Source organism: Pygocentrus nattereri, chromosome 19 (assembly GCF_015220715.1).
Source record: "Pygocentrus nattereri isolate fPygNat1 chromosome 19, fPygNat1.pri, whole genome shotgun sequence".
NCBI lineage: Eukaryota > Metazoa > Chordata > Actinopteri > Characiformes > Serrasalmidae > Pygocentrus > Pygocentrus nattereri.
The window spans coordinates 27,528,099-27,555,447 of NC_051229.1; the positions used below are offsets into that span (position 1 = coordinate 27,528,099).

General features: G+C 42.4%; 1 protein-coding gene across 2 annotated transcripts in view; it reads left to right on the forward strand.

The window, feature by feature from the left end:
* The window catches only part of mre11a (MRE11 homolog A, double strand break repair nuclease), a 106,433-nt gene that overhangs the window by 21,656 nt on the left and 57,428 nt on the right, over positions 1-27,349 (forward strand). For both annotated transcript variants that reach the window (XM_037530938.1, XM_037530939.1), the window contains exons 6-9: positions 1,507-1,648; positions 17,746-17,860; positions 21,693-21,878; positions 24,026-24,197. In XM_037530938.1, coding sequence (XP_037386835.1) covers positions 1,507-1,648; positions 17,746-17,860; positions 21,693-21,878; positions 24,026-24,197 — 615 coding nt within the window. The remainder of the gene's footprint in view (positions 1-1,506; positions 1,649-17,745; positions 17,861-21,692; positions 21,879-24,025; positions 24,198-27,349) is intronic.

Genomic DNA, 27,349 nt, shown 5'->3' on the forward strand with positions numbered 1-27,349 from the left:
GGATAAATAGGGCAAAACACAAACACACACACACACACACACACACACACACACACTTATTATCTAAGCCACTTATTCTTCTGGGTCGTGGGGGCTGCTGGATCCTATACCAGTGGTCATTGGGCATATATATAATTTAATCTTCAGGCTATTCTCAAATTTTAATAATGATAATAATAATAATAAAAGCTAGATTTATCCACTACTGTATGAACTGTTAACTGTGTAGACAGACAGACAGACAGAAGAAAAGAACTTTATTGATCCCCAGAAATCATTTCAGACCATAGCGTTGAGATTGGCTTCACACAGTGGAGCGATGGACAAAAAGACCTACAGTTTGATATTTTAAAGAAAATAATTGTGATTTGTCACATTATTTTACAGTTACTGAGTGATTCATAGCTACTGAAAAAAATCATAGCAGTTACTGAGTCACTACTGAATTATAAATGTTAAGAATAATAACTGGACAAATGGACTGCAGCAGGGGTCTTTCATTAAAATTCTGTAACGTCCAGTTAAGGAAATTCCCTCAAGCAAAGGTCCGAAACATCAGTTTGTCTAACCTGCATCATGATTCAGTGCCATGTACTGTTTACTGAAGTAGCCTAGTAGGAAAATCAACATCTTATACAGTCAACAGCTGAATATCAGATCAAATTAAATACAGTTCAGTCATATTTCAACAATATTACCGTCAGTGTCTCTTTAGAGCAGAGAATATGAAACAATCTGACTCACTTTCTTCTCCAGCTGCTGTTTCTCGCCTCGTCCCTCCCCTGTGTGTGTCATTCACTTGCATCTTAGTGCTCAATATAATGCAGAGATCTGATTGGCTGAGTAGCATCATGTGCGATATTTATACCGCATGCGATTGGCTGAAGCGCCACTTCAGTTTATCTAGTTTATCTGTTATAGGGCCCGGTCCACATAGCACAGCGTCTGGGTCTGCCTATCAGTGACCACTGGTCTAGAGATTAAGAGGTTAATCAGATTTGTCTTGTTTGCTCTAAATTGACCCTAAAGAGATTGTTTTTCATCTAAAATGCAACTTTCAGTTCTTCTTTAGTAACATTAGTCTCACATGTAGCCACATTACGTTTCATTTTGAGTTGAACTGTCCAGGTGACCTTGTCTAGTAAGGTATGCTGAATTACTGCAGTGTGTTTAGCTTAAAATGATGCTTCAGTCCAGATATACAGCAGTGAGAACTTCACACAGTTGGAAATAGCGTTGATTTTATCAAGAGAGCCATAATGGAAATTGCCATTTAGGACTGGGATGTGAATGAGAGGACCGCCGTCGTGAAGTCATAGCAACAGCCCCCCGGCAGCTGGACTTCAGGATGGACTTGTGGAGGGTTGAAGGGTCAAACTAGGAAAATGCATTAACAGTTTAAATAAAATGTGGCATTAATCATTTATAGTGTTAACTTGTTGTTGTTATAAGTAACGTTGGTATCAGTGTTAGTGTTATTTGTGCGTGTGTGTGGGTTCCCTGCAGGCTGATGGTCTCTGTGCTCTTGACCTGCTGAGCTGTGCTGGTTTGGTGAATCATTTTGGCCGCAGCCGTTCGGTGGAGAAGCTGGAGATCAGTCCGATTCTTCTGCAGAAAGGAAGCACCAAGATCGCTCTGTATGGCATTGGTGAGTTCAATTTTGTTAACAATCGCTGATTTTACCCCAAGAAAGTGCAGTGTGCAAGCAGCTGAGCTTCAGCCTACAATACTAGAGATGGTTTGAAGGGTCAGACAAGGAAAATGCATTGATGACATAAGAAACGAATAGTGTTCAGAATAGTGTTTTCATATATATATATATATATATATATATATATATATATATATATATATATATATATACATTTATAATAATAATAATAGTGTTATATATAAAATATTATTATTATAATTTTTTCCATTAGAGAAATTACTTAGAGATGCACCGATACCACTTTTATCCTTCCGATTCCGATAGCGATACCTGATGCTTTACCATTGGCTGATACTGAGTACCGATACTGATACTGTTTCTGTTTCCTGATATTTGTACAATTATATTTTTAAATATTTTATTTTGGTAAAATTATTTTGGTTCTGCACCACACATAAAGCACACTCAGCTTGACTACATGGCATTTACTTGTTGCATTATATTTATTACATGCTTAAGAAAATGTTTTTATCATTTGCCTGATATATTTAGTATTTGCTATTATATAATTACATTTTTTACATTTATGGCATTTGGCTGAGGCTCTTATCCAGAGCGACTTACAGTTTGATCATTTAACACAAGTAGGCGAAGGTGTTGTTAGGAGTCTTGCCCAAGGACTCTTATTGGTGTAGTGTAGGGTGCTGACCCAGGTGGGGGATTGAACCCCAGTCTACAGCATAGAAGGCAGAGGTGTGACCCACTACACTAACCAACCACATAATTACTAATAAGAACCATGTTTAACTTGGAAAGTAAAAGGAAAATATTTTTATTGTTCAAAACATCAGCACACAGCAGCTTCTCTTGTTCAGAAACGGAGCTGAATGTTTCACATCCAGATTTCTCAAGTCGTTTGTCTCGCACTCGTGCTGCATCTCCGAGCGTCAGTTCAGAAAATATCAGTGTTGGTCAGGCTGTCAGTATCAGTGACAGCGTTTGTCTGGCTTGGCTGAAGCGAGGGGCTGCGAGAGCCCACTGCTGAGTGAAACTGGGCTGCTAAGCTAAAGGCTCAGTCAAGGCTAAGGCTACCATTATACCGAGTCCAGCGGTTCCTTCCGCTCTGTCGGTAACATTAACTCAGACGGTTAGTGACCACACAGCGACAAACGAGTGAAAACGATGACAGAAAACTGTCTTTACAGATTCTGCCATGAGGCTAAGCGTTTTACTGCTTGTCGTCCCACAGCGCCGACGTGATGTTCAGTTTGTCTGCTGGCACACACGCACGCGTCAGAAGTTGCTTCGTGGTATCGGTCATAGGTACCTTCTTCACCGGTGCCGGTACCGATATAGTATTGGTGCAACACTGGGTATTACACCTAGGGATGTCCACACACAGTGTATTTTACTGGATCAGATATCACCTTAAATGAGCTCTGTGCTGTTCCTTTATTCCATTCAGTCCACATTCTGTGAAGTTGAGGTGTGGACTCTACAGTGGTAAGCAAGCAAGCAAAATTTATTTATATAGCGCTTTTTACAACAGGTGTTGTCACAAAGCAGCTTTACAGAACAATCAGCATTACAGAGAGAAGAGAAAAGAAGAGAGAAACTCCGGGTCCGAGCCCCCAAGAGCAAGCCAGCGGCGACGGTGGCAAGGAAAAACTCCCTAAAAGAGGAAGAAACCTTGAGAGGAACCAAGACTCAGAAGGGGAACCCATCCTCCTATGGTCGACACCGGACAGCGAACATTATTAGTAAGAAGTATTATAGTAAAGTGGGAAAAGAAAGAGAGAGATCTGAGGGTGAGGACTGCACAGCGCTGTACAGCAAGAAGCTCAGTGGTGGTCAAACCGGTCCAGAAGGCTGGTGAGCAGCGGCACCAATCAAGGCAGTAGAGGCAACAGCATCAGGCGCACAGGATGGGCAGCTGATCAGCTCGGCAGAGAAAGGAGAAGAAAAAAAAAAAAAAAAAAAAAAAAAAAAAAACAGAGTTAATACTGTAAAGAGTGGCTGACCACAGATTACAGTAAAACAGAGCGTAGAGTGTAGACTCCAGCAGGTCTAGACCTGACAGGGAAGACTAATCACCAAATGCTTGACTGTACAAATAAGTTTTTAGCCTAGACTTAAAGATTGGGGCTGTGTCTGATTCCCGAACATTGGCAGGAAGATTATTCCAGAGCTGGGGGGCTTTGTATGAGAAAGCTCTCCCCCCTGATGTAGCTTTATTTATTCTAGGTACCAGTAGTAGGCCAGCACCTTGTGATCTAAGTAGGCGTGATGGTTCATAGTAGGAGAGGAGCTCACTCAGGTACTGAGGGGCGAGCCCGTTTAGAGCTTTATAAGTCAGTAATAGAATTTTATAATCAATGCGAAATTTAACTGGTAACCAGTGCAGGGCTGATAAAACTGGACTAATATGGTCAAACTTCCTAGTTCTTGTGAGGACTCTGGCTGCAGCGTTCTGGACTAGCTGAAGCTTGTTAAGGCTTTTGCTGTGACATCCAGACAGCAGGGCATTACAATAATCTAGCCTTGAAGTGATAAATGCATGAACTAGCTTTTCTGCATCCTGTAGAGATAATGAATTTCTTAATTTAGCGATATTGCGGAGATGCAGGAAAGCTGTTCTAGTGATATTAGATATATGTGTGTCGAAAGAGAGATCAGCGTCTATCATGACACCAAGATTTTTAACAGATAGGCTTGATGAAACTGAGAGATTGTTAAGTTTTAGTGTTGAGTTAGACAGTCTGTGTCTGGCTAATTTTGGACCAAGAAGCAGGACCTCTGTTTTATCTGAGTTAAGTAACAGAAAATTATTTGACATCCAATCTTTTATGTCTTTTACACAGTCCTCAATCTTGGCAAGTTTAATTTTATCATCCGGTTTACTTGATATGTATAACTGGGTGTCATCTGCATAACAGTGGAAATTTATGCCGTGTTTACTGATAATGGTGCCTAGTGGTAGCATATATATTGTAAATAATATAGGTCCTAAAACGGAACCTTGTGGAACACCATAAATTACTTTTGTACGAACAGATGATTCACCCTTTACATTAACAAACTGATATCGATCGGTGAGGTAGGACCTGAACCAGGAAAGAGCTGTTCCTGTTACCCCTACAAGGTTTTCTAGTCTATCTAGTAGGATAGCGTGGTCTATTGTGTCGAATGCTGCACTAAGGTCAAGGAGGACTAACAACGACACATTTCCTTGGTCTGTGAATAATAGAAGATCATTTATAATTTTTACTAGTGCTGTTTCTGTACTATGATGTGGCCTAAAACCAGACTGAAATTTTTCGTGTAGATTATTCCTATGCAAATAAGGGCTTAATTGTTTTGCTACCACTTTTTCCAGGATCTTAGATATGAAGGGGAGATTTGAGATGGGTCTATAATTTGATAGTTCACAGGGATCGAGGTTAGCTTTCTTAATCAGCGGTCTAATTACTGCAAGTTTAAAAGTTTTTGGGATATATCCGAGGCTAAGAGAGGAGTTTATTATTGACAGAATAGGCTTAGTTATTTCTGGTAAGATTTCCTTGAGTAGACCTGTAGGGATCGGGTCCAGAATACAGGTCGATGGTTTTGCAGAAGAGACTATTTTGATTAGTTCATTTTCTTGGAGTAATGTAAACGATTCCAGCCTATCTGGAGTGACTCTAATATTCTCAGGGTCTAGACTGGAATTATAAGCCACCAGGTTTGTGGAGTTTAACTGTGTGTTCAGAATTGTCTGTCTAATTTTTTCAATTTTATCACTAAAGAAATTCAGAAAATCATTGCTGCTATAGGCTGATGGCATCTGGGGTTCAGTGACTCTTTTGTTCTCTGTCAGTTTAGAAATTGTGTTAAATAGTAATCTGGGATTGTTCTTATTGTTTTCTATGAGAGAGGAGAGATAGGCTGAACGTGCTGCAGTAAGAGCTCTTCTATAGTGTATAAGGCTCTCCTTCCAGGCGGACTGGAACACTTCTAATTTAGTCAGACGCCATTTTCGCTCTAGTTGCCTGGCCGTCTGTTTTAGAGTTCGAGTGTGATCATTATACCACGGGGCGAGTTTTTTCTGCCGTACTATTTTGCTTTTTAATGGAGCTACACTGTCTAACGTAGATCGAAGAGTATCCTCTAAGAATTTGGTCATAGTATCTAACTCAGTAGGATTGGATGGACAGCTGACTGAAGTTGATAACTGCGGGAGGTTTCTGATAAAGCTGCCAGCTGTGGAGGAAGTTATAGTCCTCTTAACCTGGTAGCATGGTGATGAGCGCATATTACCACTAAACTGGATTTTGTATGAGATTAAGTAATGGTCTGAGACGGCTGTGCTCTGGGGGAGAATGGCTAAGTTATCTATGTCTACACCAAAGGTCAGTATTAAGTCTAGAGTGTGGTTGAGGTGGTGTGTGGGCCCATTTATAATTTGGGTGAATCCCATGGAGTCTATGATAGATATGAATGCCTTACTTAGTGTGTCGTGAGGGTTGTCGATGTGGATATTAAAATCTCCGACAATTAATATTTTATTTGAAAACGTTATTAGGCTTGATAGAAACTCAGAGAATTCCTGTAAGAACTGAGAATATGGACCGGGTGGCCTGTAAATTGTGATTAATAGAAATGAATGTTTATTTGTTCCTTGCTCAAGTATATTGAGTACAAGAACTTCAAAAGAAGTGGTCAGTCCATTGTTCTGAGAACACAGGCAGCTTCTTTGTTTGACTTGGTAATGTTCTTTTGTCTGTTTCCTTTTCTCAGTAGTGGCTTCTTGACAGCTACACATCCTTTCAGACCCATAGCAGCATTCAAAAATCCATTCACACGGATCTTTAACAAGTATTAACTGCTGTCAGTGTCAGTGTCACTGCAGTCCTGAGAATGACCCACCACTCAAATAGTACCTGCTCTGTGGGGGTCCTATGGGGGTCCTGACCACTGAAGAACAGGGTAACAAAGTATTTACAGATACAAATGGACTACAGTCTGAAACTGTAGCGCAACAGAATGAAAATATATGGTCAGTGGAGCTGATAAAGTGGACATTGAGTGTAGAAAGAAGGAGTTTTTAATGTTATGGCTGTTTGGTGTGAAGGATTTCCTCCAAAGGGAATGACAAATAGCAGACCTTCAGAAGCATGTACATCAAACATGACCCTGTTCACCACTAAATCAGTGTCTGCCTATCAGTAACACTGAAGGCATGACCGTCTAATTTGTCACCTGATGCACTCATCGCCCGCCAAAGTAATGAGTTAGTCTGTTGTCACGTCTCAGACATGAAATTGGAAATCTTTGATGCATGTAGTGTTTGAAGACAGTCTAATTCCATATTAATTACACGTATAGAGTGGACGTGGAAGACTCTGCTGACATTTAGTCTTTACAGCAGCAACTGAGGTATGAGTCACGAGCATTCATTATACCGCACTGAACTTTCTCTTCTCTGTGTTTCTTTGTTTATCTTTCTCATTCTTTGCTCAGTTCAAGGTGAAATCCACCAACTTCCACACATTTCTCTAATTCAGTGGTTGAGACGTAAACTGGGTCATTCAGAGTTTGATGTGAAGGGGAGAAACTCACCGAACCAGTCGTCACAGTGTTTACAACACAAATATAGACATTTTATTTACTATCCAGAACCAGCACTACAGTGTCTTCTGAGTTCAATGTGTAACGGTGACGTTGGCGGTGAAAATAGCAGCAAAAAAAAAAAAAAAGCCTGTCTTTGTTTTGCTGTACGGTGCTCTGCATGTACCTCTCTGCCATGATTGGATTTAAAGTGAAACAAAAAACCCATTCCATGAAGCTCTCTACGCTGTTCTTGAGCTGATCTGAAGGCCACATGAAGTTTGGAGGTCTGTAGTGATGGACTCTGCAGAAAGTCGGTGACCTCTGTGCACTATGCCCCTCAGCATCCGCTGACCGCTCTGTCATTTTATGTGGTCGACCACTTTGTGGCTGAGCTGCTGTTGTTCCCAATCGCTTCCACTTTGTTATAATCCCACTGACAGTGGACTGTGGAATATTTAGTAGTGAGGAAATTTCACGACTGTACTTGTTGCACAGGTGGCGTCCGATCACGGTACCATGCTGGAATTCACTGAGCTCCTGAGAGCGACCCATTCTTTCACTAATGTCTGTAGAAGCAGTCTGCAGGCCTAGGGGCTCGGCTTTATACACCTGTGGCCATGGAAGTGACTGGAACACCTGGATTCAATGATTTGAATGGGTGTGTGTGTATATATATATTTTGGCTCTCACAGACATGTTACTTCTTCTTTAAGAAGCCCTCCTGTTCTCCACTCATTACCTGTATTAACTGCACCTGTTTGAACTCGTTACCTGTATAAAAGACACCTGTCCACACACTCAATCAGTCAGACTCCAGCATCCCCACAATGCCCAAGACCAGAGAGCTGTGTAAGGACATCAGGGATAAAATTGTAGACCTGCACAAGGCTGGCTACAGGACAATAGGCAAGCAGCTTGGTGAGAAGGCAACAACTGTTGGTGCAATTATTAGAAAATGGAAGAAATGCAAAATAACAGAAAATCTCCCTCGGTCTGGGGCGCCATGCAAGATCTCACCTCGTGGAGCATCAATGATCTTGAGGAAGGTGAGGAATGAGCCCAGAACTACACGGCAGGACCTGGTCAATGACCTGAATAGAGCTGGGACCACAGTCTCAAAGAAAACAATCAGTAACACTCTACGCCGTCAAGGATTAAAATCCTGCAGGTGCCCTTCCTCAAGCCAACGCATGTCAAAGCCCGTCTGAAGTTTGCAAATGACCATCTGAATGATCCAGAGGAGGAATGGGTGAAGGTCATGTGGTCTGATGAGACAAAAATAGAACTTTTTGGTTTAAACTCCACTCGTCATGTTTGGAGGAAGAAGAATGATGAGTACAACCCCAAGAACACCATCCCAACCGTGAAGCATGGCGGTGGAAACATCATTCTTTGGGGATGCTTTTCTGCAAAGGGGACAGGACGACTGCACCGTATTGTGGGAAGGATGGATGGGGCCATGTATCGTGAGATTTTGGCCAACAACCTCCTTCCCTCAGTAAGAGCACTGAAGATGGGTCGTGGCTGGGTCTTCCAGCATGATAACGACCCAAAACACACAGCCAGGGCAACTAAAGAGTGGCTCCATAGGAAACATCTTAAGGTCCTGGAGTGGCCTAGCCAGTCTCCAGACCTGAATCTATTTCAATAGAAAATCTTTAGAGGGAGCTTAAAGTCCGTGTGGCCCAGCGACAGCCACGAAACCTGAAGGCTCTGGAGGAGATCTGTATGGAGGAGTGGGCCAAAATCCCTGCTGCAGTGTGTGCAAACCTTGTCAAGAACTACAGGAAACGTCTCATCTCTGTAATTGCAAACAAAGGTTTCTGTACCAAATATTAAGTTTCTTTTTCTGGTGTATCAAATACTTATTTCACACAATAAAATGGAAATTAATTATTTAAAAATCATACAATGTATTTTTCTGGATTTTTGTTTTAGATTCCATCACTCACAGTTGAAGAGTACCTATGATAAAAATTACAGTCTTCTACATGCTTTGCAAGTGGGAAAACCTGAAAAATCAGCAGTGTATCAAATACTTGTTCTCCCCACTGTATATATATATATATATATATATATATATATATATATATATATATATATATATATATATATATAAAGAAGGTACCACCACCTTCTTTCTACGCTCATTGTCTATTTTATGGGTGGTGGATCATTCTCAGCACTGCAGTAACCCTGACATGCTGGTGGTGTGTTAGTGTGTGTTGTGCTGGTCTGAGTGGATCAGACACAGCAGTGCTGCTGTAGTTTTTAAACACCTCAGTGTCGCTGCTGGACTGAGAATAGTCCACCAACCAGGAATATCCAGCCAACAGCGTCTGGTGGGCATCGTCCTGTAACCGTATTTACCGTATTTAGTCAGATTGGCAAACATCTTTGCATGTGAACACAGACATAGACTCGACAATGTTTTTTCTGATACTGTATGATATCTGGACAAGTGCATGGGCAGTGATGTACAGATGAGCAGACTGACAGGAGCATTGGAAGTTACTGACAGGTTGCATCTGCCACAATGTCTGTTGAGTTGCACAATTGAAATGTCAGATAACAGTTTTTAATGGGCTTTAAGATGAGCAAAATGACAGCATATGTGTCTCAGAAGCTGTTTGTTTTTTTTAATTGTGCCGTTCATGTTTTCTAACAGTCCTAATACAACGTCAAGCTTCAGAACGTTCAACAACAGTGTGCAGCAGCACGTTTTGTGTTTTAGAGCTGCACGATGTGTAAAACGCAGTGTTCGGTAAAGCCGTTGGGTGTCACAGTGACTTTTAAACAAATAGTAAAAACACAGAAAATTGGGCAAAATAAAAATAATGAAGCGACTTACATCAGACCTTGTGCACTGTTAGTCTGAACAAGGCCAATGCTTATATGAAGCATCAGAAGCTAATTTGGTAATGGTGCCCCCTTGTGGAGCATGTATAGCCTGCTTATGTAGTGTTATGTAAACGTCACATCAGTGTTAATACTACATGTATTTGGATGTATCAGCAATATCACCGAAAGTGTGGAAAGGAACAGAGAAGCGAGACTATGAAGCACCTTCACTCATGAAATTCATCATGAAATTTACACACAATGTAAAGGTATTTTCAAATTATGTAAAAAAAAAAAAAAACCCTGAAAAACGACAAAAATGGAGATACAAGTTTTTCTTCCTACAACAGCGATATGTTAAATATGTACCATGACTTTTGCCCAGATCATATTTGTATGATGTATTATCTTTCACCGAATATGTTAAATCTGTCAAATAGACAGTTACTGTGTGTTAAATCGCCCTGCGATGGACTGGCAACCTGTTCAGGGTGTATCCTGCCTTCTGCCCGATGACCGCTGGGATAGGCTCCAGCAACCCCCCCCCACACACACCCATCCCCCACACACTCATCCCCAACCCCTGACCCTGAGGGAGAAGCGGCTTAGAAAGTGTGTGTGTGTATTAAAACATGCATTTATTTTCACTTAGAAAATAAACACAGCATATAATTTGACCAGGAGCGGCAAAAATGTTTCACAAAGCCAGAAAGTAAAAGACTTCATGTGACGTCGTCTCTGTGTGGAGTGGTAAGTTTGCTTGTAGCATGTATGTTGTGTTGTTTGTACTTTGGCTGGTCATTCAGACGATGGAGTGAGAAATTTTCTGGATCTTCCAGAGAAAAATGTGCATTAAACGCTGAAACAAAAAGCTTGTGGATGTGGCTTTTGGGCTAGCAGCGGCCGCTGTTAGCACTTAAGTTTGACATTTAGAGGAGAAACAGCCATAAACCTCAGCAGGAATGGACAAATGCTCAGCTTTTAAAACGGAAAAATATTAAACTGCAAAGAAAAAATGTACTACAGAAGACACTTTTCTGTGTTTCTGGGTTTTATTGATGTGATTTCTATCAAAGACTAAATCACTTAACTCCAGCAAGCACATAACCATGTTGGAGGTTCAGTGTCGATCTGCTGCCGCTTAAGCTGAATGTGTCCGTGCTGACCAGAGCTGGACATTAATAGTTTCTACTCTTCATACAGTTTTTTTCAATGTAGACTTACACTGACGTGCTGAAGGTCATGAAACAGCAAGTGGTGTTAACTCGAGATGACGTATTATCCAGATGGATGGGACGTTCCATTTCTGAAGTTCTGCAGGCATTTAATATTCCACGATCCACAGTCACGTGTGTACCGGGAATACATCACAGAAGGCATTACCACTCAGTGGACAGCAGTGTTTGCCCATAGGTGCTTAATGGTCATGACCAGCAGAGTCTGGCTAGAATTACCCATGTAAACAGACAAGAGACTCATATGCACATTCAATCCAGGAGGTCATCACGCACATCCCACAGGTCAGTGCAGCGTTCTTCAGCTTCCATTGCATTTGGAAGCAGAAGACCCACAGAGTACCTCTGTTAACACAACGACACCGGACACTGTGCCCCACCCGGGCTCATGAGATTGCTAACTGGGCCCTAGAGGGTTGCTAACATGTTGCGTGGTCCGACGAGTCCAACGATGGTACCAATCATTTCAGGCTGATGGGTAGAGTTGGTTTGTGACATGAATGAAGCCATGGAGCCCAGTTGTCAACAAGGCACTGTGCAGGCTGGTGGTGGTTCCATACTGGTGTGGGGCGTGTTCTCCTGGCATGCTCATGCTAAGCACCTGACCCCAGAGGGAAAGAAAGCCTTCCACGGCCTTACACGATTTTTGGCACATCAGTGTATTTAGTCAGTGTATTTTCACAGTTTTTGGCCTTTTTTGGCAACTTTCTGTGGAATTCGTTTTTCACTGAGCTCTTTTAATGTTGGAATAGCGCACGGTGGCTCGTTCCACAAAGCCGTGTCCGTTCTCGGTTCTGCTCTATTTTCTGCTGTTTTACTGGAAAATTTTGCCTTGTTCTTCTTGTTAATTAGAGTACATTAGCGACATGGTGATCTCTTAATAACAGTGTACATTGTTTGTTTACAATATCAGGCCTGAAACAGACAGAATAAATGGAGAGAAAAGGACTGAAGCTGAAGACGGGATTTTATTACTCCTCAGGGGTTGAAAGTCATTTCTTTTCTTTTCCTCTGTACATGAGGAAAAAAAAACACTCATTCTGTTGATGCACATTTGCTGCTGGTGCAATTACCTCCTTATTATTTGTATGTCCACTGTGTTCTGACCTCACAGCAAGATAGAGAAAGAGAGCGAGGGACAGACGTAAGGAGGTGGATAGAGAGGGAAGAGAATGGGAGGGAGAGAGACAAGAGAGTGAGAGGGAAACAGGCAGAAAGAGAGAAACAGAGAAGAGAATATAGATAAAAAAGAGAGAGAGAAAAAAAGAGCAGGAGCAAGAAAGAGGCAAAAGGAGAAAGACAGACATGTGGTGAAAAGAGAAAGAGGGAGAAAGAAAAGAATGAATATAAATGTAGGGAGGGAGGGAGAAATGTAAGGAGAGTGAGAGAGAAAAGGAAAAGTTTGTGGAGAGAAAGAAGGAGAGAGGGGAAAGGAGAGGTATGGAGAGAAAGAAGGAGAGAGGGGAAAGGAAAGGTATGTGGTGGAGAGAAAAAGAGATACAGGCTGAGAAAAAAGGAGGAAGGAGAGAAAGATAAGAGAAGAGAGAAATAGTGGGAGGAAGAAAGAGAGAGAAAGAAAAAGGAACACAGACGGAGAGAGAGGCAGTGAGAGAGATGTATAAAGATATAGGAGGAGAGAAACCCTCTGCCTCATCCACCCACCATTCTGAAGAAGAAATTTCCTCTTAAACCCACTGACAAAGTTTAGACGAAGACTCTGACTCACCAGCGTTCTCTACTGTGGGATTTGTTCTCAGGTAAAACAGAATCTACTCACGCTCAAGAGCACAAAGGTGAAACCAGTTCTGCGCTTTAAGAACACGTCAATCACTACAGACCTCCAAACTTCATGTGGCCTTCAGATCAGCTCAAGAACAGCGTAGAGAGCTTCATGGAATGGGTTTCCATGGCCGAGCAGCTGCATCCAAGCCTTACATCACCAAGCGCAATGCAAAGCGTGGAATGCAGTGGTGTAAAGCGCCGCCACTGGACTCTAGCGCAGTGGAGACGTGTTCTCTGGAGTGACCAATCACACTTCTCCGTCTGGAAATCCGATGGACGAGTCTGGGTTTGGTGGAGGGGGGATGATGGTTAAGGACATCATTTATTTTAAATGTAAGTCGGTGTGAACTGAATTTTTTCGAAGTCATTTTGGTCCATTCATCATGAACATTACCTATAATGTAAAGGACAACAGGAGTACAGAGATGTGTGGTTTTGTTCCGACAGCAGTGAGATATATATGTATATATATGTATATATATATATATATATATATATATGAGGTTTGGGATCTCGCAGGAAGCAGTTTGGATATCTTGTGGCTTTTTCAGAGTAGCAGCGAACTAGTTGTCTGTGAGACACAGAGAGGCAAAGAAAAATGAGTGTGAGAGCAGAGTTTCTATCCCAGCACCACTCAGCCTCTCGGTCTGGGTTGAAGTGAGTCTTCTGACGCTGAAACGGGGTGCAGCTGGTGTCTCATTAAGGTGTGCCAGCCATGCAGTGCAGGGATGTGACTGGGCTCTCGGCTGTCTGAAACAGTGGTGCTGAAATGTTTTCGCTTCACCTTCAGCGCTCCTGTCCAGACAGGGCCCAGAAGTCCTCTGCTGGCTGGATGGGTTGTGTATGACCGGACATCATGACAATACATAGATATAGAGGAAGAGAGAGAGAAAGAAGAATAGGAGGAGGTAAGGAAGGATGGTGAAAGAGTGGGGGTGGGAGATGAGAGAAAAATGAAAGAGTAGGGGAAAGAGACAGAGGGAGGAAGAGGTAGAAAGAGATATAGAGAGAGCAAGTGAAGTAAAAGGAACAATGGAAGAGGCTTTACAGGGAGAGCAGTACAGCGAGAGAAAGTGAGATAGGAGAGATAAAGTTGGCAGAAGAGTAAGAGAGAGAAAGGGGTATAAAGAAAGGTAAGGGGAAAGAGAGGAGCGAGAGAGATAAGAAGAAGCAAAAGAAAAGAACTGGGTGATAGAAAATGGAAAATGAGAAGGAGAAAAGACGCAGTGAAGGGACTCTTAGGATTATAAAAATACATCTTCCCTGCTGTCTTTGTCCTTAAAACCGCCATAAAACGAGACCCAGATACTAAAATAATGGGCAAATTGGCATCACACTGTGTCGCCCACTCTGCAGGGAGTCGTGAGAGTGTTGTACAGGAACGTTGGAGAGAAGTGGTCAGTAATGACGTGATCTTGCTGTTTCTCTGATACGTTACATCACAGAACTAACTTCTGAGTGGATTGCGGGTCCTGAAGGACTCAGGCTGTTTGATGGTTGGGGGCAAAAAAATATTTAAAAAAATATATAAAAGGCACCTACGTCACAACAAAGCACACAAAAAGCTGTGATCCATCAGCTTCCATTGGAATGAGAAGGTTAATGTTAGGGATGGGAAACTACGGGCACCTCGGAGGGGTGTGGTTGTGGGCTGGAGGTTAGGGAACTGGCCCTGTGACCGGAAGGTTGCCGGTTCGATCCCCAGCACCGACAGTCCATGACTGAGGTGTCCTTGAGCAAGACACCTAACCCCCAACCCGACACTGGCTGCCACTCATCTGATGATACAATGCGCAGTTAGACATAAAATCCAATGACAATAGATTTCCACACAGCACGTTACAGCCGCCCTACTCGTTTTCTTCAGTGATTCTATAAGTTCTATAAAGATTCTATAAAGTGTGCAACATAGCGTGGAACCCCAGGTTCTTAGTGACTGAGAACTGGTGTGGAGACTGCAGGTCACATAGAAATGCAGACAGTCTCGCCTCGCTAGTGGTTACGAGAAGGCAAAGAGATTTACGACAAACATTTGAGACAAATGGCATTTATAAGCAGCGCAGTTGGTTTCCTGGAACGTTAAACCTGCAATGAGAGACTGTCAAACACTAAAAAGTTGCGAAGGTGAAGTCGCTTCTTTCGAATTGTCCCGTTCCACCTTAAATGGTGTCACATTTACATTCGGTGCCTCGTCAGAATTTAAGGTGGAATGGAAAATGAGAAGCCTCGTAAAACAGTGAAACTTTGAGAGATGTTTTAAAAGGAACTATTCAAGTTTTGAGAAGTTTCCTGGCGGAGGTGGGAGGAAAGCAGCTGTAGCTGAAGCCTAAAGCAGAGCAAAGTAAATCTGCGTTTTATATCATCATCACATACTGAGACATACTGGACATAGAATGTTGTGGCTCCCAAAGTGGTTTGATTTTTTTGTTGAAAGGACCAAATGACTCTTCCTAACAATTGGATTGTGACTCCTGACCTAACCCAGCTTTCCATGCAGAGCCGGTCGGATTTCTTACTCTTCCAGTAGTGTTTTAGTTATAGACTGTCCAGGAGCTGCACTTCCACGCTTCCAAGTTCTGCCTTTTGCGTTCCATCAACATTACGTTACCAATTAAAATTTAGAAAATAGATTTTTGTCATTTGTGGATCGATTCAGAATCGTCCATGTCCGCATCGCGATGCATCTAAGAATCGGTTAACATTGTTATTAGGTGTTCCCTATGATAAAAGCACAAAAGGAGCCATAAACCTTTAAAAAGACTTGGATCGACCCATCTCCGCATAATGCCGCAGAGGTCCATTTAAGTGTGTCACATTTTTCTGTCCAATTTGAGTGTAAAGGACCATGTCACACGTTCATATACACACACCTCTTCGTGTTAATCTGAACTATGGCTCTGTGAGACAGGCCAGTACAAGCACACCTTTTTAAAACTTTCAAAGAAAGAAAAAGCCTCTCTCAGCGTTTTTTCACTTCCTTCTGTGTGTGCTTCAGTTTTCTTTCTCACTCTGGCGTTCTGCAGTCAGAAGGTGGCCCACTGCTGAATCCACTCTTAATTAAAAAATCAGGTCAAACCTTACTGCGCTGTGGGTGTTTTATAAACATGACCCTAAAGTAATTACCTCAGAGAAGGATTTTACACTTCTGATTTCCAGAATGAGTCCAAAGGTGAGTGTAGAATCAAGTTAGTTGTTCAGGTATCTAGCTCCTGAGCTCAGCATCCAGGCTAAAATGTGATACAGGTAATATTAAAAGCACTTGCAGTGTCCACACACTGCAGTAAGATCTCAGACTTACAGCTCAGACTGTATTAAACCTCCTCTATCATCTCAACGTTCAGATTTGAGAACGTTCATAGTTCAGGCTTTAGAACATTCTCGAAACTTTGTTGTGAATTGTGTAGATAGACATAGACTATATATGCATCTATAGTATCTCACAAAAGTGAGTGCACCCCTCACATTTCTGCAGATATTTTATTCTGTCTTTTCATGGGATGACACTATAGAAGTGGTCTGTGTGCAGCTTGTACAGCAGTGCAGATTTACTGTCCTCAGAAAAGAACAACACACAGCCATTAATGTCTAAACATTACTAAACATTGGGCTTAGTGTCAATATTTAGTGTGACCACCATTATTATCTAGCACTGCCTGAACCCTCTTGGGCATGGAATTCACCAGAGCTTCACATATCCATCTGTCCATCGGTTCATCTAACTTATCTTTTTGGCTATCTGTCTATTGATCTATCTATTGATTTATCTATTGTTTTATCTATTGATCTGTCGATATGTCTGTTCATCGGTTCACCTAACTTATCTTTTTGCCAAATTGGCCCCTGAGAAAGAAGAAGACGATCAGAAAGCAGTGTGTTTGTTTGTGTGATGAGCTGTATGTTTTTGTGTGTGCTTGTGTGTGATGGGCTATGTGTGTTATTGTGTGTGGGTGTGTGTTTTTGTGTGTGATGGGCTGTGTGTGTGTGTGTGTGTGTGTGTTGTGTGTCTGCATGTTTTTGTGTGTGATGGGGTGTGTGTGTGTGTGTGTGTGTGTGTGTGTGTGTGTGTGTGTGTGTGTTTGTGTGTGATGGGCTGTGTGTTATTGTGTGCTAGACAGGCTTGTTTTCATTCCTGTGCTATCATCAGGAGCTCTGGCCTTTATTGTACTCTATAAAACAACAGCGGTCAGTTTGAAGATTCCACTGTGATCAGTTCTGTCCAGCTGTGAGGAACTTCAGAAATCTCAGCAGCAGCAAGCCTAGACCTTTCTGTGGTGCCAGTATAAAAGCTGTCTGTGCTGAAAGCTCACAGCTCCATCAGCGTCCTCACTCATTAAAAGGAATCTTTGATCTGTTTTTGTCTTATTATGCAGCAGTTTCATTCTCATATTATAATAAATATGACTGTGAGTGAGTGGGAAGGTAGTGGACCGATGATTGTTCACAGTGGTACTGATAGGAACCAGACGTCTGAAGCACTGTAGTTTTACTATCATCTATTTATATGTTAAACATTTTTATTCCAAACTTGAGCTTTTATGGAAGCAGTCGGAAGCCGTGTGGATTAAACACAGTTGCATCTGGTAAGAAGGTTGGTTACTTTAGCTGTAAAATTGGAGTTTTTAGAAGTTCTTCTTGCTTTTTCAGGTTCGATTCCAGATGAGAGGCTGTACCGGATGTTTGTAAACAAGCAGGTGACCATGCTCCGCCCCCGGGAGGATGAGGAAAGCTGGTTCAATATGTTCGTCATCCATCAAAATAGGTTCGTCTCCTCGTTTGTCTTTCAGTCCAGCTTTGCTGCATTTCGTTTGCTTGCTGTTTCTTTCCTTTCCTGTCTGTTCAGTTCTTTTATGTTTCTTTGCTTACTTGCACTATGTTGTGTTATGTTGCTCTGCAATGCGTTGTTTTCTTTACTTATCTTTCTTTAACATTCTATTCCTTTTTTATATGTCCTTTCCACACCTTTTCTTGCGTGGAGTGCATTTGAACATATGCCCTGAACCTTTACATTTGTTATCCAGTCCACAGTGGCTGGTGTGCTGTTCTCCAATGTGTGTTGGAGCTGAAACATGGGGGAAAAAGTATCTGACAAAACTGGAAAAAAAAAACTCAGGAAACGTCAAGGACGTCAGGAAAGCAGAGTCATGAGATGAATTCTGGCCAATTTCATCACTCTCACTCAACAGTTAGTTTTGTGTGTGTGTGTGTGTGTGTGTGTGTGTGTGTATATATATATATAGAGAGAGAGAGTGAATTCCATGCACAAGAGGGTTCAGGCAGTGCTAGATAATAATGGTGGTCATACAAAATTCTGACACTCTGAGCAATCTGGACACGTTCACTGTGAGGTGGACTCACTTGTGCTGCCAGCTGTTTAGACATTAATGTCTGTGTGCTGAATTATTTTCAGAGGACAGTAAATCTGCACTGCTATATAAGCTGCACACTGACCACTTTAAGTTATATCAGAGTTTATAATGAGTCTATAATGAGTGACATCCCATTCTTAATCCATAGGGTTTAATATGATGTCGGCCCACCCTTTGCAGCTATAACAGCTTCAGCTCTTCTGGGAAGGCTTTCCACAAGGGTTAGGAGTGTTGATGGGGAATTTTTGACCGTTCTTCCAGAAGCGCATTTGTGAGGTCAGACACTGATGTTGGACGAGAAGGCCTGGCTCACAGTCTCCTCTCTAATTCATCCCAAAGGTGTTCTGTGGGGTTGAGGTCAGGACTGCAGTGGTGCGCAGTCATGTTGGAGCAAGAAGGGGCCGTCCCCAAGCTGTTCCCACAAAGTTGGGAGCAGGAAATTGTCCAAAATCTCTTGGTGCTGAAGCTTTAAGAGTTCCTTTCACTGGAACTAAGGGGCCGAGCCCAACTCCTGAAAAACAACCCCACACCATGATCCCCCCTCCACCAAACTTTACACTCAGCACAATGCAGTCAGACAAGTACCGTCTCCTGGCAACTGCCAAACCCAGACCCGTCCATCAGATTTCCAGATGGAGAAGCGTGATTGGTGATGTAAGGCTTGGATGCAGCTGCTCAGCCATGGAAACCCATTCCATGAAGCTCTCTACGCTGTTCTTGAGCTGATCTGAAGGCCACATGAAGTTTGGAGGTCTGTAGTGATTGACTATGCAGAAAGTTGGTGACCTCTGCCCCTCAGCATCCGCTGACCGCTCTGTCATTTTACGTGGCCGACCAGTTTATTTTCTGATCTGCTGATCTTACTAAAAATCTTAACTATGGTCATTCACAAAAGTGGAACCGTGGAAGTTAATGTACATTTAGCTTAATCTGTTTGCAAAGCTGGCATTAGCATGCCCGCTCACTAGATCTGCTTAAACCTAATCTCACGCCAGTCTGAACAGGAGCTCAGACATACAGCTCTTATACCTGTGTCACACACCTCTTGTCCCCCAAGACCCTTGGTACCATTGTAAACTTGAAGTCTGTGTTCTCGGAGTCCTAGATCCTATTGGAAATACCTTGGTGTTGCAAACTCTTCTGTCCCAGAAAGGCCCAATGCTCCTTAGAGGAGTCATGCTTGGGCACGGTACAAGGCAACAAGGTTTGGTGTGACTCTTATTTTCCTCTCATCACCCACCCCAGCCAGCCCTGTTCTCCTTACTCCCAACTGGGTTTGGGTTTGCCTGTTGAATTCTGATCAGTGGAATTGTGTGTTCAATTATGTCCACCTTTTACAGTCCAGCCCTGCCTGCAGAGCCAGGGATTAACAGTAGCAGCCCCAGGGCCTTTTCAATAGCATCGTAATTATTGAGCTAGTATGACCCCTCATGCACTGATCGGTTAGTGCATCCCCCCTTCGCTCCAGATCACGGGAAGGTTAAGTACCTGAGTGCAGAGGCATAATGTGTGTAGCAGGATGTTTTCCACTGGAACCAAACCTCTTGACTTTTCCTCTCACTGTGTTCTGTGGAGTACCGAAGCTTTCTCAACCTCTAATACATTATGAACACACTTTGACTCTATTCACAAGTTTAATCCTACACTCTTAAAAAAGATGGTGCTTCAGAGGTTCTTAAGTAAAGAAATTGGTTCTGTATAGAACCATGAGCACTCAAAGAACCCTTTGCATGGTTAAAAGCTTCATTGCATCATGAAAGGGTTCTTCAGACTGATACAGAATGTGCTGTAGATGGTTCTGCATAGCACCCAGAGGGGTTCCTCCATCGTTACGGTGTCAAGCATATCACCCTAACTATACAAGAATCCCTTTTGTGCCACACATTCGTGCACATTTTCCATCAATCTGAAGAACCCTTTCATGATGCAAAGAGCCCTTTACTCATGCAAAGAGTTTTTTGCTTCCTTACTGTTGTATATAGAACCATTTTCTTTACTAAATAATAATAATAATAAGTAACATTGCACCTTTCTCAAAAACACACACACCTCTACATTTCCAACAGCTACTGAGAGGGGATTACGATGGCCACAGTATAGAGTTAGTTGGCTACACCGGAAAGAGTCCTTAGCTGTGGGAATAGTCTCAATCCACAACTTTGGCAGCGGGCCCAGGAAGCCTCGAAGACCAAAAATGTCTTCTGCCGTGAAGGAGGAGCATTTTCCTGCAGCTGAACAGCACCAGCCAGGGCAGCGTCGCCCAGGCAGCCGGTCCAGCAGCCACGCAGCAGTGATGTACGTAGTGTCGATCAGGTCCCTGGTCCAGGCAGCCTCATAGCTGTTATGTAGCACCACCCGAACGGCCACAATCTGAGCTACAGTTGGAAAATCGCTCTCGGCCGCTGTCTAGATGGATATGATGGCAAACTCCTCAGCCAGCAGGGAAACATCAAAACACACAGACAAACAATACGAAACAAACGGAAAACTGATGTAAAGTGGCAGCCATAGTGTGCCAGCATACTTACACCAGAACAAACAGTACACACACACAACACACCAGTAAAGAACCCTTAAAGAACCATCTTAGACTTATTTTTCACTTACATGTGTTAACATTGTAAACAAGGCTGGTGTCATTCATTTTTATAAAGCAGTGCATTTAATTTTATTACAGTGTCATTCTTCCTCAATTGTCTCCAATAGACATTCATGTAATATATGTAAATACTAGGCTTTTATTAGGGTGAGAAGATCGGCGATTCGGGAGAGGCTCGGAGTAGAGCCGCTGCTCAGGCATCTGGTAAGGATGGCCTCTGGACGCCTCCCTAGAGAGGTCAGACGGGGAGGAGACCCCGGGGAAGAGCCAGGACACGTTGGAGGGATTATATCTCTCGACTGTCTTGGGAACGCCTCGGTATCCCTCCGGAAGAGCTGGAGGAGGTGGCGGGGGAGAGAGAGGCCTGGGCCTCTTTGCTTAGGCTGCTGCCCCCGCGACACGGACCCGGATAAGCGGTCGAGGATGGATGGATGGATGGATGGATGGACTAGGCTTGTGTGACATTCTGTTATCTTGATAAAGTGGGCAGACAGGAATGATTTAATTTACCCTTTTTATTTAACCCTGAATACATTATGTACGCAGCTCAACTCCAGAGATAAACCTGTTTTAGAGGCTTTCTGTATGAATGTCTCACTCAAGCGCCTCTCTTTTTCTGTGTGTAGGAGTAAACATGGCGCCACTAACTACATCCCTGAGCAATTTCTGGATGATTTCCTGGACCTGGTTATTTGGGGACACGAGCACGAATGTAAAATAACTCCAGCCAGAAACGAGCAGCAGCTCTTCTACGTCACACAGCCCGGCAGCTCTGTGGTCACTTCGCTGTCTCCGGGAGAAGCTGTCAAAAAGTAGGCGCACACCATTAGCCACATGTAGTATGTAATATGTAACATAGCTTATGTACTATTTTCTGATGTATTAAACATACTTGGGAAGGTGACTCATTATTATAAAATAACATACTCGGAGCAGTTAAGTCATTATAATCATTATAAAGCTGTTATTTTCCAAACACAGTTGATCAGATAAACTAACATGCTGGTTTCAGAGTAACTCACATGACTTGGTTATGCTGATGTTTCATGCTTGTAATGTTTGATAAGTCGCCAGAAGGCTGTATAAATATATACTCATTAGACCTGGGTGCCACATGAACCTGCCAAAACCACCTGCCTCACCCAATAAAATGTTCTAGATCTGCCACTGGTTTAGAAAATGTGTTGCAAAATGATCAAACGGCTGTCAGGAAGCAGATACATTAGTACACACTTCTGGGTGACCTTCCCACGTCTAAAAGGATTTCAGTGTGAACTTAACAGTTTGTGCTGAACATTTAAGCCTGGCACTTTTTTAAAAAGGCACAATACAGAGTTGCCAATAGCTACTTATGTCAGTCTTAAAGACACGAGACAGTGTGTTTTATGTGCAAACGTCAGTCTTAAAACCTCAAAAACAGTCTGTTTGATAAAAAAGGGAGATTAGAAAGTGGTCATGTACAAGTTATTCATGGCTGATTTACACAGAAAATATATGACATGAACATTGTAGAGAAAGGGCCACATACAAAGGCGCTTATTCAGGCAGTGACATTGCATTTGTTACGTTGACCTGTAAGGCGTTCCGTTCTGGCCTTTGTGGCTTTAGTCATCTAAAAAAAGATGTCCAGTTGAGTCTTACAAAAGAATCAAGGCTGCATCTGAAGTCATTTGTATTCCAGATAGTTAACCAGATGGATACATGTTGCCTGAAGTCCAGTTGACCAGCACAAAAACAGCAGCACGCTGTCCATCAGAGCCGGTCTCATTTAAAGCCTTTGGTGCTGCAGACGTTTAATAATAAATCAAAATACAAATGATTTGCTTGGTTTCCAAGTAACTTACATGACTTGGGTGTAAACAGCAGTTTCCACATTGATCTGAACCCTGTTTACCTGCCCTGTTTGGAGATAATGAGATTTGTTTGTGATACAGTTGAACTTTTTTGAGGTGGGCTTTGTGAAAATGTGCAGCTTCTTTTAATCATCATGTCACAAATAATAGATTTTTTAATAATTGATGGATTCTGCATGGCCGATTTACTGAGCATCTCACTCGCTAGTTTGGGATGCATTGCGTGGACCTGTATCCGAGCGTAACCTGTGGTACATTACTACATTACTCTTTGCTCTGTTTTTACAAAATACAGCGCCTCGTTTTCGAAGGTTATCATTATTGCTTGTATATCCAATCGTCTTACTGTAAGTCAGTCTTAGGTACTCCTTTACTAACGTGTGCTTCAGCCTCCCAGAGTTTGAAAGTGCAAATTTGCAAAAATTTTGGCGTTTTTGTGGGAAAAGTTTTGCTAACTGTTTACTTCCAGTGTTAGCACCGTTAGCCTAGCGCAGGACTCTGCAATCCAAATGTTAAGAAGAGCCATTTTGTCCATTCAACAAAAGTCAAACCACCTTGAGAGCCACAAGGTTACATGTCCATATTACCACCTTGGCTGTAAATATGTGTCAGTATGCTCTGATGTACAAGTACAGGCTAAAAAATATAATACGACCAAGAGCACAGACTCACTTTAGCTCAGCTGTAGCCACTTTTCTTGCATCTCCGGCAGGAAACTTTTCTGCAGAAGTAGAACAGTTTCTTCTACAGTGTCTCTCAACGACTGAATTTTTTTACGAGGCTGAAGTCGCTTCTTGTTCACCAACTTCTTGTTAGAATTTTCCCACTCCACCTTAATTGGTACCTGAGGCTCCAGAATGTAACTGTATATACACACATACACACACACACACACACAAACACACACACACACACACGCACACACACTCCTTCTGTATTATTGATGATCTTTTGAGTTTATTTACCCTTACATTTTAGCTACACTAGAATTATTGTTTTATTTTTTCTACTGTGGTTTATGTATTAAATGAAGGTTGATTGGCAAATGAAAAGAAAAAAACAAAGTTTATAAATGTTTATGTAGACCTTCCTGTCTTCATTTACAGACACATTGGACTGCTACGAGTAAAGGGGAGAAAAATGAACCTGCAGAAAATTCCTTTGCAGACGGTCAGACAGTTTCTGATTGAAGATGTAACTCTGGCCAACCACACTGACCTCTTCAGCCCAGAGCAGCCCAACGTCATGCAGAAAGTCCAGGCTTTCTGTCAGCAGAAGGTAACACACACACACACACACACACACACACACACACACACACAGCAGTGTTGCTGGAGTTTTTTAACACCTCAGTGTCACTGCTGGACTGAGAGTAGTCCACCAATCAAAAATATCCAGCCAACAGCATCCTGTGACCACTGATGATGGACTGGATGACCAACAAATTGTGCAGCATCGATAGCAGATGATCAGTCGTCTCTGACTTTACATCTACAAGGTGGACTGACAAGGTAGGAGTCTCTAATAGAGTGGACAGTGAGTGGACACAGTGTTAAAAAAAACTCCAGCAGCACTGCTGTGTCTGATCCACTCGCACCAGCGCAACATACACTAACGCACCACGACCACCATGTCAGTGTTACTGCAGTGCTGAGAATGATCCACCATCCAAATGGTACCTGCTATGTGAGGGTCAGTGGGGGTCCTGAGCACTGAAGAACAGGGTAAAAAGGACCAACAAAGTATGCAGAGAAATGGACGTACTACAGTCTGTAATTGAAGAACTACAAAGTTAAGTGTCTATATATATATATATATATATATATATATATATATATATATATATATATATATATATATATATATATATATAGGTGAAAATAAGAGCAGACTTCTTTGTTCCATTTTCCTCATTATCCGCATTTTGAACACCAGTCATCTGAATACCATTGTTAATATAACATCATACCACCCAACACATACGACGGGTAAAATAATTTCTGCTATTGAAACTCGAGGATGTGTCAAGAATTCTAGGAGAACGCCAAATTCACAGTAATGTTGAGTCCAAGCTGAATAAAGGACATAAATTGTGGAAGAACTCCTTCACAGCTGTCAGTAACATCAGTTGATGACCAGAGTGATAAAACGATTGATTATTAGATGCTAAACAGCAAAATCAGCAGAAAGTAAACACGCACATGTACCAGCACATAGTCATGGTCCACCAGCTCTTGGAAACCAGCACTGCCCACCGAGCACTCGCTCTCTCAAATACCAGCAGTTTTTTGAGAGGAAACATAAAAACTGTTCCACTGAGAGCGGCGAGAACAGCACTGACTTTAAGGCACAAGCTGCCTTCAGTGTAACTTCAGTCAGCAGCGTTGAATTACTGACACAGAGGCTTGTCTCTTCCGTCCATTCCTTTGTCCCTCCTGATTGCATGAATCATTTTTTTCTCATCGTCAGCTGAGAAGCCATCGAGAAAAAGGTAAGGATATTTTGGCTTTGAGCTTGATCACTTGGGTCTGCTGTACAAGGTGTTGGTGTTCTTTTAGTAGAAGCAGCGTAAACAGTTCCAGCAAAAAAAAAAACAAAAAAAAAAGCTGGAAATAGGAAAAGTACCTTCTGAAAAGAGAATATGAACCTGGTAAAGTGCTGCTAGAGGTAGCCGGCTATTTTGCTGTGACATGGTGGTGTAGGTGTAGCAGCAGCTTTCAAATATAGCATATATATATAGCAAATATATTTACATCATGCATTACAACATACCTGCTCCCCGCTGACTGTAGCCCGTCTGTCGCTGCACAGTTCATCAGCACCTACTTCCCCTTCCGTCATTGGAAAAGCATCACAGCAGAACCATCGCTGGGCAGAAACTGACCACTGAGGAAGTGACAGTTAGCTGTGGTTTCGGGACATTTATCCCATTATCTATAACACCAGTCGTCTAAACACTATTGTTAAAATAACCAAAAGTGGCAGTGGGAGGAGGACGTCGGCCGCGAGAGTAATGACAAAAAAAATGACAACGATCTTCAAAGAGGGGCAATTATTTATCACTACCCCCCAATTCTTCAGTGATGTGAAGCTGAAGTCAGATAATGGTCAGATTCTTGTTTAGACTAAGATAATACACTGATAATATAATTTTATAACAGAAAATTCTCACGTTTGTGGGTTTCTTTGGCCTCTTGTGCAGGTGTATTACAGATTTTTCTCTTTTTCTCATTACTCTCTGTTTGGAGTCTCTGCAGAACCTCAGACTGGAGGGTCGTGTAGCCCCAACACTTGTCCCTAACCCTCTATCTCAGCGCGAATCAGGACGCCCTACACCTAAACGTGAAATGGCAGGGTAAGGCATGAGTGATAGGGGTGAAGGGTGAAATGGGACTGGGCCTTTCAGTGAAGTTTGGACTCAGAGGTGGTCAGTCCACTGTTCTGAGAATTCTTTCATTATTTGCCAATGTTGAGTTTGTTTCAGTACCACCTTCTCGACAGCCGCACATCCTTTTAGACCCATAGCGCTGAGTTGTCTAGTTCAGCTTCAGAGCACTCTTAAAACTTTATTGCGACACCCTGACCTGACCTAAAGGGCACAGTGAAATATACAAATGCATACAGTGCAGATAAGATTACATCAGAATGCTCAATATTCATCTTACAAATGGGCCCCTTGCAAAATGGCAGAAACGTTTCACCACCGGATCGGCTTCCGTCAGGAAAGCCCCCCGCATTCACATGTAGGGACCACCTTTATAGCACTGCTTCATATTTGGGCACTTCAGCTTGTTTTCCCACCTGTGGGAGTACACTATACAGCACTCCTGTTTTCTCTGCTGGACAGGTCAGCCTTTGGGACACTGTCATGTTGGGGTTGCATAGAGGGCACTTCATTATGACACCCTTTTCCATTGGAAGAGCACCCATAGAGAATATTGCTTTTGTGGAATTTCCTTTTAAATATGCACTGACTGGCCACTTCATTCAGTACACCCGTTACTATCGACACGTTTCATCAGCTCCATTCAGCACTTTGTAGTCCGTCTGTTTCTCTGGAGCTTTGTAACCCCACTCATACCCTGTTCTTTAATGGTCAGGACCCACGTAGGGCCACCACTGATGTGGTGGTGAGTTAGGGTGCAGTACTGTATCAAAACAAATTATTGTAATATCTTGCATTACTGTATATCGTTATGTTTATACGTTGTAGTCATGCTTAAAACCATTCCTCAGTCTTTATTCTCCTCATAGCAGTTGGTTGCTAATACAATTTGATTAAACAGGATGACAAACCACACAAAGAACACTCCGATTAACGAAGGTCTGCGTTTCGGGGGTCAGTAAAGGTTTCTAGGAGAAGCTGATAGCAAGGCGGTGTAACGGTGTATGGAATGTATTTAATACCGATCAGTCGTCACTTTAATGCC